The following is a 13,444-nucleotide window of genomic DNA, read 5'->3' as shown; positions in this document are numbered from 1 at the left end:
GTCACTGCTGTGCTGGGGTTGCTGCTGTGGAGTGGGTCTGATCCCTGACCCGGGAAACTTTTGCATGCCAGAAAACAAACAAATGAAAAATGAAAAGGGTAACTTGAAAGTTACCAAGAAACAAACCAATGAGGAGTCAGTGTTAAGAAATAAGGAAGTCCTCTAGAAGCTTCTGCTAGCTCTGAGGAAGACTTCCTGAAGAGGTCCATGCAAAGCCAGGTTCCATTAGGCTCCGGCCCTTCACCCAAGGAGTCTTAAGCAATTGGGTTTGTTTTTTAACCTTTAAGTGGTTTGATTACTGGAAAAGGAAAAAACCACTCACACCTGAACGCTTAATTAGCTGATTCAATTTGTCTGTGGGCTTTGCTGGAAAAATCTGCATGATGACAGTCAAAACATTACCTTATTAACTATACCTTGCAGGCTTGACAGCTCTTTTGAGTTTTGGATTATTTATCATTTGAAATGCATTTCAAATGTAGAAAGAAAATTGTCTTTCTCTTAGGTAAGGAGCAAGTGTAAGTCAAACAACTTTCTCTGACTCATGTTTATACGTTTGTGATTTTTCACTGTCAAACAGAAATACTGCCTAAGTCAGTTTTTATAAATATTACCCAGAGTACAATCAATTTTCAATTGATTTCAGAAAAGAGAGGATAAGAGATACAGATTCGACACTGACCAATTAAAAAATCACTTTAAATTTGGTTTTGTGATGCATCTGAACACACAATCCCAAAGACCAGAAGCAGAGGGTTCTTAGGACGATTTCATGATTCTGGAAAATCCAAAAATTCATTTCATTCCTCGGTGCTCTACAGAGCTCCCTTTAAATGCATACTTAGACTCTAGCAGAGTCAGAGATAGTGACTAATAATTTAAATTGTCCTTGAAAAAGAGAACAGTGAGTCCTTGGTAAGGCTGTCTTCTGCATGATGCAACCTAACTGTGGCCAATGGCCAAACCATCAGTGAAACAGTTGCCCTTCAACACTTCCCTTTCCTCTGCTTCCACATGAAAAGATGCTGAAACGCCCACTGATCCACTAAGCAAGGATGAGAAGGGACCTCCTTGTGCCAGGTCCCTGGTGGGTGCAGTTGGGACACAACTGAATAAGACAAAACTCTCTGGCCTCAAAGACACTGTGGCTCAGTTGGAAGAGATCAGTGCCCCCCCCCGCAAGAGCTCTAACAGGGTAGGAGATGCCAGAAGTCTATGGAGTTCATGGGAAGGGAGCAAGTTCTGGTCCAAGAAAGCCGGAAAAGCACTGTACAAGGAGTATCACGTGTACTGGCCCTTGAAGAATGGGTCAACCGTCACGTGAGGATGAAAACGGAAGCTGGAGTAAGGCTGGAGGAATGAGAGAACAACATGAACAAAGAACAGAGCTTGAAAAATTACAGAAAACAAACGGCACGAATTTTCCTAGTGCTCAGATGGTCCACCTTGCTACCAAAATTTGACACGGAGAATACTTTCCCTAAAACAATCCCCTAAACTCCTACTCTACAAACAGTACATACACCCAAGCTGCTGGGCAGACCTTCCAGACCCGCCATTTCCTTTACTCCTCTTAATACTCAGAGCACAGAAATGTCCTCAGAGGTAATGTTTAACCATGTTCTATTTTCCTCCTTTCTTGAGTAAAGTAGTAGCTGATAAGCATGAGTCAAAGAGAATTTGAGTAACACTTCCCAGCCCCAATTGTGATAGTAGCCTAGCAACTGCAGCCAAAATGCGCATGTATGAATTTTTAAAAGTGGGAGAGAAAAGTGAAAGTCTCCTCAACAAATGGTGCAAGAACAGATGGATATCCATTGGCGGAAGATGAACCTCGACCTTACCTCAAACCACAGGCCAACTTTATTCGAGATGGATCATAGGCCTACACATAAAAGCTAAAACCATAGAGCTTCTAGAAGAAAACAAAGGCCTCTCTTCTCAACTTGCGGGCAGGCAAAGGTTTATTAGATCAAACAAAGCAAAGACTATACAAGGAAAAATATGTAGGTTAGATTTTATCAAAATTTTAAATGTATGCTCATAATAAAACACATTTGAGGAAATAAATCCATGAGCTACAGATGGGGGAAAAATATTTGCAAACATGCATCTGAGTAGATGAGCGGCTGCTGGGGCGAGGGGAGGAACGGGGAGTGACTGCTGATGGATGCAGGGCTTCTTTACAGGGTGATGACAATGCTCTGGAATTAGACAGCAACGACGTCTGCACAGGTCTACAAATGTACTAAAACTACTGAATGCTTCATGAGTTTTATGGTATGTGAATTATATCTCAGGAAAGCCATAACATATGTACATATATGACAAAGAACTTGTACCCAGAATGCATAAAGAATTCCTACAACTCAAAAATAAAAAGACAACCCAGTTTTTTTAAGTACACAAAAGATTTAGACACTTCACAAAGGAATATAGACAAATGACTAATAATACTGAAAATGTTCTAAACATCATCCACCAAGGAAATGAAATTAAAGCCACAAAGCAATATCGCTACATGCCCACCGGAATGGTTACAGTGAAAAAGACTGACAACGCGAATGCTGGCAAGGATCTTCAGCAAGAAGAACTCAGTGCAGATGGGAGTGTAAAATGGTACGGCCACTCTGGGGAAAGCTTTGGCAGGTTTTTTTATGAAGTAAACATACACCTATCCCATAACGTGGCAAGTCGACTCAGCTATTTATCCAAGAGAAATGAAAACTTAGGTCCATAGAAAGACTGTATATGAATATGCTCACAGTGGATTTATTTCTAAGAGCTCAAAACTAGAAATAACCACAGGCAAATGGAGAAATGAGATGTGGTACATGTGTGCAATGGAGTACTACTCAGCAATGAAAAGGAATGAACACTGATTCAAAGTGTGGCAGGATGGACAACGGCTCCCCAGGATGTCCGCATTCCAATCCCTGGAACCGGTGACTATGCCCTCTATGGCAAGAGGGACTTTAAGTTAAGGATCTAGAGATGGGGAGAGTAACCTGAGTCACTGGGCTGGCCCTAAATGTGATCAACATGTCCTCGTGGGCGGGCAGAGGAAGACTTGACGACAGAAGAGGAGGAGGCAGTGGGCTAACACAAGTGGCCTGGAGTAACACGGCCACCAGCCAAGGATTGCAGGCAGCCTTAGAAGCTGGAAGAAGGAACCAGCCCTACCAACATCTTGATTTTAGCCCTTAAAGACTCGCTTCAGACCTCTGACCTCTGGGAACTGTAAGAGAATAAACGTGCTTTAAATGACTAAATTTGTGCTTTAACATGCTAAAAATAGTCTGTTACAGCAGCAATAAGAAACAAGCCACAGATAGATCTACAAAACACCATGATAAATGAAACAAGCCTTAGACAAAAGAGTAAATAGGCATATGATTCCGCTTACATGAAATTCTAGAACAGGCAAAACTAATACATGGTTAAAACAGAAAACAAAAAACAGTGATTGCCTGGGTGGCGGGAAGCTCACTGGGAAGGACCCTAGGGAACTTCCTGCCATGATGGTAATCTCCCTTTTGAAAGGAGTTTGGGTAAGAAAGCCCATTTTTTAACACCTATCGAATAACACAGTGAAGATTTGTGCATTTTATTATATGTAAATTTTATCACAAAAGGAAAAAGAGCCATAAATACATATCAAACGCTAGTTGCTGATATACAGATTGGGATATTTTATGATGCTCTGTACTGATGCCTGCAACTTACTTTGAAATGCATCCCAAAATAAGATGAATTGACAGATGGACAGAAGACAAGCAGACATATGATAAAGCAAATACAACATGTTAATTATTGAATCTAGAAGATGGGTACATGGGTGTCTACTGCAGAATTTTTTAAAACATTTCTGTTTGAAATTTTTCAAAAGATAATGTTGGGGGGAAAGTGTGGGGAACACTCACCTTTTTTTTCTTCCTGCATCCAAAGATGAGGATCAGTATATACAATTTTACTGTATCTTTGACGAACTGTCTCCTGGTATTTCTTTAAAAAAAAAAAAAAAAAAGTTTAATTTTAATGTGGCCAAAAAAAGTTTCATTACAAACCTGAGCCAGCACAGCAGACCTTTGCTATAGATGCATTGCCAGAAACAAGCATCTCCCAGGCCAGGAAATGATCAGTTCATGAGGTGAAGGTTAAAATAAAATGAAGCAATTAATCTAATTAATGTAATCTAGACCAGCACTGCCCACTAGAACTTGCTATGACGGAAATGTTCTATTTTTGCCGTTTCCAATACACTAGCTACTAGCTGTTGACCACCTGAAATGTAACATATTTAATCTTAATTAATTTATATTTAAATGGCCACCGGTGGCTAGAGACTACCAATTTGGACATTTTGGGTCTAGACAGTTATCCCCACGAAGGGGGGAATCAGTTATAAGACTAGGATACACTACACATTTTAAAATCTTCACAAACCAACTAAACCTACAGTGTTTCTACCTAGCAGCTAAGCCAAAATGAGATTTAATCACAGTGGAGTTAACAAAAAAAAAAATACTGAAGCAGGAGTCAGGAGACCTGGATTCTCATCCCAGCTCCGGCGGGAATTTTTTTTATGACCTTGGCCGTATCACTTACTCCCTTATTGTGGCTCAATTTCCTGCTCAGAACAATCCAGGAGTTGGTGTGGGTAATGTCTGAAGTCTAAAATTTTCTGAAAAAGCATTCTAAAGCAGTATCATGGGAATTAAAGAAGGTAGAGTTATCTGTGATGTGCCGGGATCAGGAGCTAGCAGGACAGAGGAGACAACGGAGCAGCATTTAGAAGCTGAGGGATTCAGAAGCTGATGGTCCCATTTGTGGGACTGGGCTCTGGTCCAGGGGTTTTCGTCTCTCACGTCAATGATGAGTCACATGTCACATAGTATGTTGACGCTTCATATCTCCTTTGATCCTTAAATACACCCTACTTATTAGAGAGGGTAAGCGACTTTACCAAAGCCATTCCCTTGGCTGGTGGTCCAGTTGGGATTTAAACCCCGGACCAGGTGGCTCTAAAGTTCTAAGCCTCAGAAGCACGAGACGGAGCTGTGCTCAGCAGAAGGCAGCCCCCACCGGCCGAGCAGAGCTGGCAGCCCCGACCTTACTTCCATTTCCTCCATTCGGAGCATCATGGTCTCCAGATACGGGCTGTCCCTGCTGTCCCCCAAGGTGGCCAAGGTGTCAGACTCCAAGATCTTAGAGTGAGTCACAGCCCAGAGCTCATGAGCAGTATCGTCCAAAAAGTCATCCAGCTGACGAATGTTACTGGGTCCACAATCAATAGCTGGAGCCTACAAAACAAGGGAAGGGATGCAAAGGCAACACAAAAAAAAAACAGCCTAAAATGAAGGTTGATCACAGTAAACGTAGTGACCCAACGAGCAGAACCTCGACGCTAAGTCTAACCTCCCCTAAGTGGGTAAACAGCAAGAATTTCTCCCAGCTATTTAAACACAGCATCAATTAAGTTATATACCACTATTGCCCATGGAAATTATCATTCCCACCTGCTTTACCACTTGGTAAAGCAAATACCTTCCTTGCGCTACGCTTAGAACGTCCAATATTGCACGTGTCATGTACTCCAGAGGGCGTACCTACTGTGTTCTCTTTCTGTTCAGGGCTTTGTAGAAACATCTGTTCATGACATCACGAAGTTCATGATTCTTATCTTTGCTTGAAACTTTCTACCTTTAACCTGGAAGAGCTTTACTGGCCTTTCTTGACCTTGTGTTCTTTACACTCGCATTTAGAGCTTGCGAAAGGCATTTTCACATGCGTTGTATGTACTTCTTTTGATTGTAATATGTGTCTAGAGTCTGCTCCAAAAGAAGCTTTTACAAAGAATGTCTGCTGGGGACAAGATCTTCTCAGGCTCTGGAATGAGACATTTCTGGAACTAAATCCTGGTTCTGCCCACTGACACACGGCTGCAAGCGTGGGCAAGTTTACTCAGCCTCTCTGGGCCTCAGTTCTCTGGTGTGCAACGTGGAAATAATAATCTTACATTTCCGAGTTGTAAGGATTACATGAGCACTTGCATGTCAGAAACTTAGAATGTGGCACAAAGTAAGACAAATGAACGATGTCTACCATAGTAACTTTAAAAACCTTTTAAAGGTTCACAGAAGAAAATATATCAATGCCCAATCAGCATATGAAGAATGCCCAAGCTTAATCAAAATTAAAGAAATAAAAGTCAGTTAATAACCAATACAATAAAATTACCAAAAATACGCGACAAACCAATAATAAAGGTCTAGTTAAGAAAGATGTGTGTGTATTTGTACGTATAATATTTTTCATTTTTAATAAAGACTGGAATATCAAGAATACTATAAGATAAGGAAGGTCCCCAGTGTGCTGATATGGAAAGACTACCAAAATATATTATAAAGAAAGAAGCTGGGTACAGAAGAGCGTACAGTTTCCATTTATGCGGGGGGTAGGAGGGAGAGGTTTAGGTGTTTATATTATACTCTCTGAATTTTCTGAATTTTTAGCCTTGTGCGTGTATAACTTTTAATTTAAAAAAAAACCTCATACACTTTGGAAAAATTATTTGAAATGCAAGTTCAATTAATGACAATAGCAGCAAGAGAAATCTATATGCCTTCTAAGAACGTTTTCCTGGTATCAGAGATCATTTCCTCTGTAAGTAAATGTACTGAGAGCTGTATTTTACTTGTACAGAGCAGCAAATGTCTCCATTTTAGAGGTGAGAATTCTGAGAATTTGTGTTCAAGGTCCCACGGCTCTTTTATATGTTAACACAGCAAAATAACTCTCTTTACTTCATCATGCCAACATCACTGGGTTCGTTTTTATTCAGTTATTTATAAACACTGTCTCTTTTTTTGGCCGCTCAAGTTCCCTGACATGCTCAAGCTCCTGGGCCAGGGATCAAACCTGCGCCATAGCTGTAACCAGAGCCATAGCAGTGAAAACGCTGGATCTTTAATCCGCTGAGGCCATGAGGGAACTTCTACAAATACTGACTCTTGATGATACTGCCTGGGAAACTCTTTGCAATGATGCTGATATTTAACAGCAGCCCAAAATACTAAATATGGGATAGAGCTACTTCGCTTTCTCAATAATTTGTATTAAAGACCAATTAATGCCTACAGAATGATTCTTATATACAAGGCTGATCATTCCTAGTAATATTCAAACATGTCTACTTCACTGACAGCATTTATTATCACTTCATTTTTCTTTCACACTGAAATGCCATATGGAGTTGCCTCCCTAGATTAGACGTTAATCGCATTAACTGGCCAGGGGAAAAAAGCATAATTTGGTGGCTATGCTTATGTAAAACACTAAGCCATAGCACGCCTGGTCTGCAGAGCTACACGTAGGCTTTCAGCTTCCAGTCTCAGAGGCCTTGTCTCACATGAAATTCAGTCACAAAACACTGGTACAATAAAATTACAATCGCAAAAATTATGGAAATATGCCAAAGCCAAACAATTGTTTAATAATCAGAATAGTATACACTCTCAAAATCGACTTTCTTCCTGTTCCTGAGGTTGTTGGGCTGGTGGAGCTTCACTCCAACTTCCTTCTGACTCTGAAATCTCACCTGCGCTGCCCTTTACTGGCTCTGAGCATGGACAGGGCTAACTTCTCTCCAGCTCCTCAAGATCCACTGGATGCAGGCTGCGCCTCCCTCCACAGCCCCAAGCCCACGCGGGGCAGGAACATTCCCGCTGATGCTGAACGCATAGTCCTCTGGAGGAAGCGCAGGGGGCGGGGGGGGGGGGGGGGGGCACCACATGCTGTGTTTTCACTTTTCTCAAATGTTATCTTTTCTTCCCGGGCCACCTTTTCTCTCTGCCAGGCCAGATACCGGTCCTTATTAGGCACTCAAATATGCTTGCCTAACAATAAACTGACGGCCCTCAGTATAAAGGAAATTAGGCCAGTAATGAGCAAAAGGAGGCTGAATGAGAGGAAATGAGGGCAGCCATTCTTCAGCTGCAGGCCGTCCACATTCAGGGTCACGCAGTGTACCCGCATTCGGTCATCAGGAAGAAAGAGAAAAGCTGCTGACAAAAAATGTCTGTGAGCTGTTTGCAAGGCTCATCCAAGTCATAACATTAAACACGTGCCACAAAAATTAACATGCCAAATATGAAAAATAACCTCCACTCTGGAGTAGGACAGTCTAGCGTTTGCAGAGTAATCTGCCTATCGCTTTTCCTTATAACGGAAGACATTATCGTGCAATAATACCAGCATCAGCCCTGAATGCCAGCCCCTCACAACACGCACCTCCTCGGCAGGCCGGGCTGTCGCTGCGTTTACTGATGGCTGATTCTTCAAATGAGAATCTGCTTCCAGAGAAGAATTGACTCTCTATTAAAAGAGACAAGCACGCTCATGAATTATGAAAATTTACAACCCATGTTAGTACAAATGAATTCTGCTCCCAGAATAACTTCCGTGTGGAACTGTTCATCAGCTTTGGCTATATTAGGCTTTTTGGGGCAATTCAAAGCACTTTGTTTTCATGAAAATAAATACCATGTGCTGAGCTTGGCTCTCTGCCCCTGTTCTTCCTTCAACTTTGTAAACATAGTCGGAGTAGCTGTGTGTTTTTAGGCAATTACTCAACCTCTCTGTTCCAGTTTCCTCAATGATAAAATAAGGAGTTAGACAATGGGGCCTCCGAGAGCCCTCTCAGTTCTACAGTCCTGAGATATCCATGGAGTCTAATGATAACCTAACATTTCTAAGACCAAGAGATACAGAAGTTCAGTGGCCTCTTTAGGGACCCAGAATGTCGTTCACTCCACTTAAGATTACAGTCCTCATCTGTGGCCTCGTCTTGTCACACAAACAAATGCTTCCATTTACAGGGCAGCTCTATAAGATCTGGCCATAGAATCCAGCTCGCCACTTAGAGGAGAATGGCACACCTACTGGTGACGCCCTAAATATCATCTCAAAGAAAGTACTGGCATGTGAGCAGAAGTTGTTCTAACATCTCTCTCCTCTGGGAAAATTGAACTAATCATTCCAAATCACTGAAGTGAGCGAGTGCAGGATTAGTGTGGAAGCGACGAACGGAACACTAACATCACTGAGAGATCCATTTGATTAAGAATGGAAATTGGGCGTTCCCGTCGTGGCTCAGTGGTTAACGAATCCGACTAGGAACCATGAGGTTGCGGGTTTGATTCCTGGCCTTGCTCAGTGGGTTAAGGATCCAGCGTTGCCGTGAGCTGTGGTGTAGGTCACAGACGCAGCTCAGATCCTGAGTTTCTATGGCCCTGGTGTAGACCGGCGGCTATAGCACCAATTCGACCCCTAGCCTGGGAACCTCCACATGCCGTGGGTGTGGCCCTAGGAAAAAAAAAAAAAAAAAAAAGAAAGAACAGAAATTGCAATTGAAACTCATTCCCCGAACTAAAAATCTCACCTTTCCCAAAAGTGGTACACTCCCTGTCTCCCCCCATCTTTACCCCTCACCCGCAATGGCAGACACATCAGTGGGGTGGGTGCCCAAAAGGGCTCCCTGCCCCTTTGTGCCCATACCACAGAGCACAGGGCAACTGCTGGACAGTCGCTCAGCCTCACAAAGGGTCAGCGTGACCTCTGGAGCAGCTCCTATTCGAGAACTTCCAAAAGGCAAGCACGTGGGATGAACTCATTACCTGGGCCTTGACCAAGAGAGGCTTCAAACGCTCCAGGACTGCCTTCTCCACTTTGTCCGCTAACTGGGTGGCAGAAACACTATTGGGAAATGAGATTGAAAAGTAAAATCCAAAGCAAGAAAATACCCTCTCGTGCACATTTACTTACCACCCATGTGCAGGGAAATCCATGACTACCCACACCACGGGGCCTCTCTCATTTTCATGGCCATACAATCTCTGGGGATCATGATAAAAGCAGATTCTGGTTCGGCTGGTTTGAGGGGGCCTGAGATTCTGCATTTCCAGCACGCTCCAGGTGATGCAACACCATTAGTCCTGAACCCTACTCTAAGGACAAGCGCTGAGATAACATCTGAATACGTGTATTAGGCTCTGAGCCCATTTTGAAAGAATAATGGGCTTTAAACAACTTAAGAGGGCAAAAGACTGAACGAATAAAACTAATTTTATTCTCTCTGAAACCCTACAATAATAGAATTAGATTTAAACTCACAAATCAAGGGGGGAAAATGGTGCTGTAAAGAGAAGGACAAAAGTGGTAAGTAACTTAGGGATCTGAGAAAGCTGAACTGGCTGGTAACGGGAAAGCCTGAGAGCTACACAATTTGTGCTGCTGCCCAAAGAGGCACAGGACTGCAGCGCCAGGTACACCTAGGCCTGGGGTGAGCTGGGAGGAGGGGCTTAAATACAGAGGACAAGGGTCACATGGTGTTCGAGAAGTTAGATCCCTGGGTCCCGCTCCCTCCTTCCACATCTGGACCCTGCCTCCCTCCAGCTCTGAGAGAAGTCGGCCTGCTCATTCTCTGGAGGGGCCTCTGGACCAGAGACCACAGGTGCCCCACTGAGAAGAAGGGACTTGCGCATGCGTGATGAATGCTGAGTGGAAAGCCTCACAGCCTTTCAGCCCAACCCAGCTCCTAGGACACCAGCACCTGAGTCCTTACTTTCCGGGCAGAAGGTAAGACTCTTCTGTGGGATCTCTGGGTTTGACCCATCCCAAAGGAAAGACCTAAAGACCCCTGGGAGGGTCCTAGCAAACAGTCCACCCAGGTGGCCCTAGGGTAAAGCTCAAGGTCCATCATCCTTTCATCAGAGGAGCCAGAAGAGCCAGATACCCGTTAGGAAAACAATGAATATTGATCAGCATCTCATAAAGAGAAATTAATTCAAAATGGACCACAGACTGAGAAAACTAAAACTGTTAAGCATTTAGAAGAGAACAGAGACTAGCTTTGAGACTTTAGCGCTGGCAATGATTACTTAGTTCACAAAAAAAGACTAACTGTAAAATGGAACAATTGGTAAGTTGACCTTAATCAAAATTTAAATCTTCTTGAAGTTCCCGTCGTGGCACAGTGGTTAACGAATCCGACTAGGAACCATGAGGTTGTGAGTTCGATCCCTGGCCTTGCTCAGTGGGTTAAGGATCTGGTGTTGCCGTGAGCTGCAGTGTAGGTAGCAGACGCGGCTCCGATCCCACATTGCTGTGGCTGTGGCTACAGCTCTGATTAGACCCCTAGCCTGGGAACCTCCATATGCTGCAGGAGCGGCCCTAGAAAAGGCAAAAAGACAAAAAAAAATTAAATCTTCTTTCTAGTCATCAAAAGATACCATTAAGAGAATACACAGGCAAGCCATAGCACTGGGGGAAAATACTTGCTGTACACATTCTGACAAGGGTCTAAAGTCCAGAAAGTATTTTTTAAAACTCCTAAAAATCAACAATTAAAAAAAATAATAATAATGGGCAAAAGACTTGAAGAGACACATTGCAACAGGCACTTTAGAGAGGTTAGGCCCAAACGGTCCAGGTTGGTGGTGAAACAATGGAGACCACTTAGAACAGGCGAGCGTTCACCGACCTCTTCCTCAGAAGCAAAGACATACCTCAGTTTGTGAAGCCTATCTACTTCTTCACTTTTGAGTTCATTCAATTCCTTTGTTCTTCTGGAAGTTTCAGCGTCCAGCCAATCGAGCCTAGAGGATAGTACCAAAGAGTCACCCCAACTCCTCTCAAACCAGCCAGGACTCCCTCCCTGGGGCTCCGGTCTGGGTTCCGCTGCTGGCTGCTTAGGTGACTTCAAAGTACTACTTCAGGCAAGGAGACGGCCAATAAACACGAGAAGTGTGACAACACCACTGAACAATCTCAGTGTATTATGAAAACAGCTAGGTGGTGTAGGAGTTCTCGTTGTGGCTCAGTGGAAACAAATCCGACTAGTATCCATGAGGATATGGGTTCAATCCCTGGCCTCGCTCAGTCCCTGGCCTCGATCAGTGGGTTAAGGATCCAGTGTTGCCATGACCCTAGCCTAGGAACCTCCATATGCTGAAGGTGCAGCCCTAAGAAGCGGAGAAAAAAAAAAAAAAAAAAAAGCTAGGTGATGTATTACAGGCCTGCTTTGTCTTTCTCTCTCCCAGATGGTTACCTCTGTTTTTGCATTCTGTCCATTTCTTCATCTTTTAATTCTTCTAACGCCTTCAATCTCTTGGAAGTTTCCACATCAAGCCAAGCGAGTCTAGCAGACAGCACAAAAGAGTCAGGGTGTCATTACCATAGAAACCCACCAGGAGTCAGGATCCCCCAGAGCGTCGATCTTGGCTCCATTAAAGACTCAGGAGGTAACACAGCCTCTGGACCAGTAAAGCTGGTTCCATGTATAAAGATATTTACCCGCAAGCACACTCCTACGTGGTGTGCAGAGCGACAAAAAACTACCCACGAATACTGTCCAGAAAACTAGCCATCTTGGCAATTACGACTCCTTGCTTAGCTGTAAGACAAAGCTGCTGCTGTATCTTCCAGCTCAAAAAAGCAATGGGCTCCCAGGAGGGCCCTAAAGGCAGAGTGAAGTCAAATTGAAACAGAAAGAAAAAGCTAACTCAGAGCAACCTGACTGCATTGGAAGGGCTTGAGGCTTTCAGTTTAGGATATGTGAATAGCTGTCAAAGGGCCACCTCCACCCTGGCCTTCCCATAACTCCTAGAACAACTCTAGCCAAATGAATGCAGAGCATTTTCACTGCTCTCTTGTCATGGAATGGCCTCACCTCATCACCCCCTATTTAAAGCCCACTCCTCAAGTCCTAATTGATTTTCCACCTCCCTCCATGAAGCCTAAATCTATGCAGAGGTATCCTGTCCCCCTTCTGAACTCTCTCAGCTCTTACCCCTTCAGGTCTCGGGGGACACACCAGGTTCCATCTTAAATTATACTTGGTGGCATGTCCTCCCCACTGACTGTAAATAAGCAGGGGCTGGAGTTGTATCTTTTCTGCCCACCCCCCACCCAAAGGTAGCCGTACGGCTCACAACTGTTCCGTATACAAAACAAGCAACGGCTAGACAACAGACATGTACATCCATTTTGAATGAATTAAATAAAGAATAAAAGAGGGATTTACTGTCTAAGCTGCATAAGTTGACAGTAATTTCCATTTTAAATAACCAACTTTATAACACAGGAAAGAAAAGAATTCACTTTAGAATCCAGTGAAAGGGGCCCTTTACTTTTCCAAGATTTGACAAACACCAGCACGAACCTCGCTGCTTCGTGCGCGACAGCACCTCTCAGCTGGCTTTCCTCTGGAGCATCTTCTGGCTGGAGAGACTGTTCTTTTGTGGCATCTGTGGGGCTAGATTTCACCTTTAGCCAGGCAGCACTGCAAAAAATGGAAAGCTATACCTTTGTAATCATTCACTTCACATCCTATGAGTCATCAGAATGCCAGCTCAGAGAAGAGAAGAGCATTAAATTAATGGTG

At 43.5% G+C, this 13,444-nt stretch overlaps 1 protein-coding gene across 3 annotated transcripts in view; it reads right to left on the bottom strand.

Annotated features, from left to right (window-relative positions):
• The window catches only part of KIAA0753 (KIAA0753 ortholog), a 55,952-nt gene that overhangs the window by 10,760 nt on the left and 31,748 nt on the right, over positions 1 to 13,444 (bottom strand). For 2 of the 3 annotated variants that reach the window (XM_047759364.1, XM_047759365.1), the window contains exons 10-16: positions 13,223 to 13,342; positions 12,110 to 12,199; positions 11,568 to 11,657; positions 9,678 to 9,756; positions 8,293 to 8,376; positions 5,118 to 5,303; positions 3,924 to 4,005 (exon numbers count right to left, since the gene is read on the bottom strand). In XM_047759364.1, coding sequence (XP_047615320.1) covers positions 3,924 to 4,005; positions 5,118 to 5,303; positions 8,293 to 8,376; positions 9,678 to 9,756; positions 11,568 to 11,657; positions 12,110 to 12,199; positions 13,223 to 13,342 — 731 coding nt within the window. Of the gene's footprint in view, positions 1 to 3,923; positions 4,006 to 5,112; positions 5,304 to 8,292; positions 8,377 to 9,677; positions 9,757 to 11,567; positions 11,658 to 12,109; positions 12,200 to 13,222; positions 13,343 to 13,444 lie in introns of all 3 variants that reach the window. The other variant, XR_007132029.1, reaches the window with a different exon arrangement.

Source organism: Phacochoerus africanus, chromosome 14, assembly GCF_016906955.1.
Source record: "Phacochoerus africanus isolate WHEZ1 chromosome 14, ROS_Pafr_v1, whole genome shotgun sequence".
Classification (NCBI taxonomy): Eukaryota; Metazoa; Chordata; class Mammalia; order Artiodactyla; family Suidae; genus Phacochoerus; species Phacochoerus africanus.
Note: the sequence above shows the minus strand (reverse complement) of the source record. Positions and strands in the feature narration are given on the sequence as shown.